The sequence below is a fragment of the Salmo salar genome, chromosome ssa13 (genome assembly GCF_905237065.1).
Source record: "Salmo salar chromosome ssa13, Ssal_v3.1, whole genome shotgun sequence".
NCBI classification, from domain to species: Eukaryota; Metazoa; Chordata; class Actinopteri; order Salmoniformes; family Salmonidae; genus Salmo; species Salmo salar.
Genome location: NC_059454.1, coordinates 104415526 through 104418025, shown reverse-complemented (window position 1 = coordinate 104418025; position 2500 = coordinate 104415526). Strand labels below are relative to the sequence as shown.

Here is a 2500-nt window from a genome sequence, read left to right as displayed (position 1 = left end):
CCGCTAGCCAGCACCTCTCCTAAACAGGTGTTCTACTCCGCTAGCCAGCACCTCTCCTAAACAGGTGTTCTACTCCGCTAGCCAGCACCTCTCCTAAACAGGTGTTCTACTCCGCTAGCCAGCACCTCTCCTAAACAGGTGTTCTACTCCGCTAGCCAGCACCTCTCCTAAACAGGTGTTCTACTCCGCTAGCCAGCACCTCTCCTAAACAGGTGTTCTACTCCGCTAGCCAGCACCTCTCCTAAACAGGTGTTCTACTCCGCTAGCCAGCACCTCTCCTAAACAGGTGTTCTACTCCGCTAGCCAGCACCTCTCCTAAACAGGTGTCCTACTCCGCTAGCCAGCACCTCTCCTAAACAGGTGTTCTACTCCGCTAGCCAGCACCTCTCCTAAACAGGTGTTCTACTCCGCTAGCCAGCACCTCTCCTAAACAGGTGTTCTACTCCGCTAGCCAGCACCTCTCCTAAACAGGTGTTCTACTCCGCTAGCCAGCACCTCTCCTAAACAGGTGTTCTACTCCGCTAGCCAGCACCTCTCCTAAACAGGTGTGTGTTTCTTTCGCCACCAGATTTGTCTGTATAATGAACAGAGTGAGGAAAACTTGAAGGTTGATCAGCTGGTACTTTTTAGAGGATCTTTGACGTAAGCTCCTTAAAACCCTTTACACTCGTGGGAATTGGCCTATATGGGCAGGGCTAAAATGTCTCTCACAGAAGAAATATGAAAAGCATATGCATAAACATGGTAGCAATAGAAAGGGAACAGTTTGGAGATTATGGGAAAATGATTAGACTAAAGTTGAGGACAACAGTTCACCTGACAAGACTGAATCCAAACATTGGATTGTTGATTTTATGTGCATTTTACATTTCCTGTACTTTTAGCTGCATTTGTGGATAACGAAATCTGAAAATACTCTGGATACATTCAGTAACATGATAAGAATATTCCTGGAAAATGTTGGGTAGGTGCAACACAAGACCCCCCCCCCAAAAAAATGACAAGGGTTTGAGTGAGAGGACACACACACACACACACACACACACACACACACACACACACACACACACACACACCTCTCCAAAATGTGCTTTCAATGCACTTTTATGACTCAAAGAAGAGTCTTCAACGGTACGTTTTTTCTCCCCTAGCTGTGACGTCCAGGAACTGACTCTTGCACACATGTAGTTGTTTGGAACAACTGCGCGTCCCCACCATCACACAATTACTGTTGTTTTACGCAGTCCAAAAATGCCCCATTATAAATCCCCATCTGGGTCAGGTGGGCCATTTGAAAGCTTGTTCTATTGCCAACATGACTAGCTAAGTTATAAAATACAATCCTTTAGGCTTTCACGAGGCAATTCAGAAAAACTGATTGCAGTGCATTCAGGTGTGTGTTCAGCTGAAAATGTTCTTCACAACAGACAAACAAATAGGCTCATTCTGTTCAGAACAACCCAGAGTATGACACCATGTCATCTTGTAACTCTATATCATATGACATCAGTTTGATGATATGGAAATGTGAAGTGCACATTTGGACTCACAGGTGTTTGAGTTGCTTGTATGACGTCAAAGCAGTATTTATTATAATCCTCAACGTCTCATCTTTCAAAATACATAAGAGTCCTCTTCATTTACAGCTTTTCCCTCACTCAGACAACCAAAAATGTGCAAAAGTTACCCAATTAGCGGGATGGATGAGGGCAACTTCTTGTTGCGTGCGGTCCTGAACGGATTTCAGTCAAAACCCATACAGTACTGTGAAGTGCAGAGCCTGAACTCTGACCTCATTTATTGCATGTTACTGTACAGCCACTGCATTCCAATTTAAGTGCTTATCAATGTCCAAATCTGCCATTTTCAACCCGTATACAGGTACGAGTGTAAAGGGTTAAAGTGTAGTAACAATGATACAGTCAATTCCTTATTTGGAGAGGAGCAGGTATTACCGTTCAGCCAAGATGTTGAATACTCTGTCCGCAACAGACTCTGTGAAAGAGAATATCTGGAGATGATCGGCTCACTTCCTAAGAAGTTATACGATGTTCCAGAGTAAAGTTCTCCATCTAAAAAGAAAGACAGGAAAGAAAACACATGAGATGTAGCTATAATAAAGATTTTTTTATTTCTCTCTAAACCAGGTTCGGTTGTTTTTCAGGCCTAAATACCTCAAAATAGTATTATCAGGATAATGATGTATTTAGGGCTGTGTACCAAAAAAGCAGTTGATGAATTCTGGGTCTACTACTGATGAAATCTGGGTCTACTACTGATGAAATCTGGGTCTACTACTGATGAAATCTGGGTCTACTACTGATGAATTCTGGGTCTACTACTGATGAATTCTGGGTCTACTTACCAACCATGACCGTTGTGAAGCTCTGAGATGGGTCAAAGGAACACTTCCCTCTCCCGTCCTCCGCTGGACCCTCCAGACTAAAATCCTTTAGGGACTGATGAGAGCACAATTATGATTATTACACAGTAATGATTA

At 43.4% G+C, this 2500-nt stretch overlaps 1 protein-coding gene across 11 annotated transcripts in view; it reads right to left on the bottom strand.

Annotated features, from left to right (window-relative positions):
• Window positions 1-2500, bottom strand: part of sema4d (sema domain, immunoglobulin domain (Ig), transmembrane domain (TM) and short cytoplasmic domain, (semaphorin) 4D) — a 113107-nt gene that overhangs the window by 29263 nt on the left and 81344 nt on the right. For all 11 annotated transcript variants that reach the window (XM_014138878.2, XM_014138877.2, XM_014138879.2 and 8 more), the window contains 2 exons: window positions 2366-2459; window positions 1956-2072 (listed from right to left, as the gene is read on the bottom strand). In XM_014138878.2, the coding sequence (XP_013994353.2) occupies window positions 1956-2072; window positions 2366-2459 (211 nt within the window). The remainder of the gene's footprint in view (window positions 1-1955; window positions 2073-2365; window positions 2460-2500) is intronic.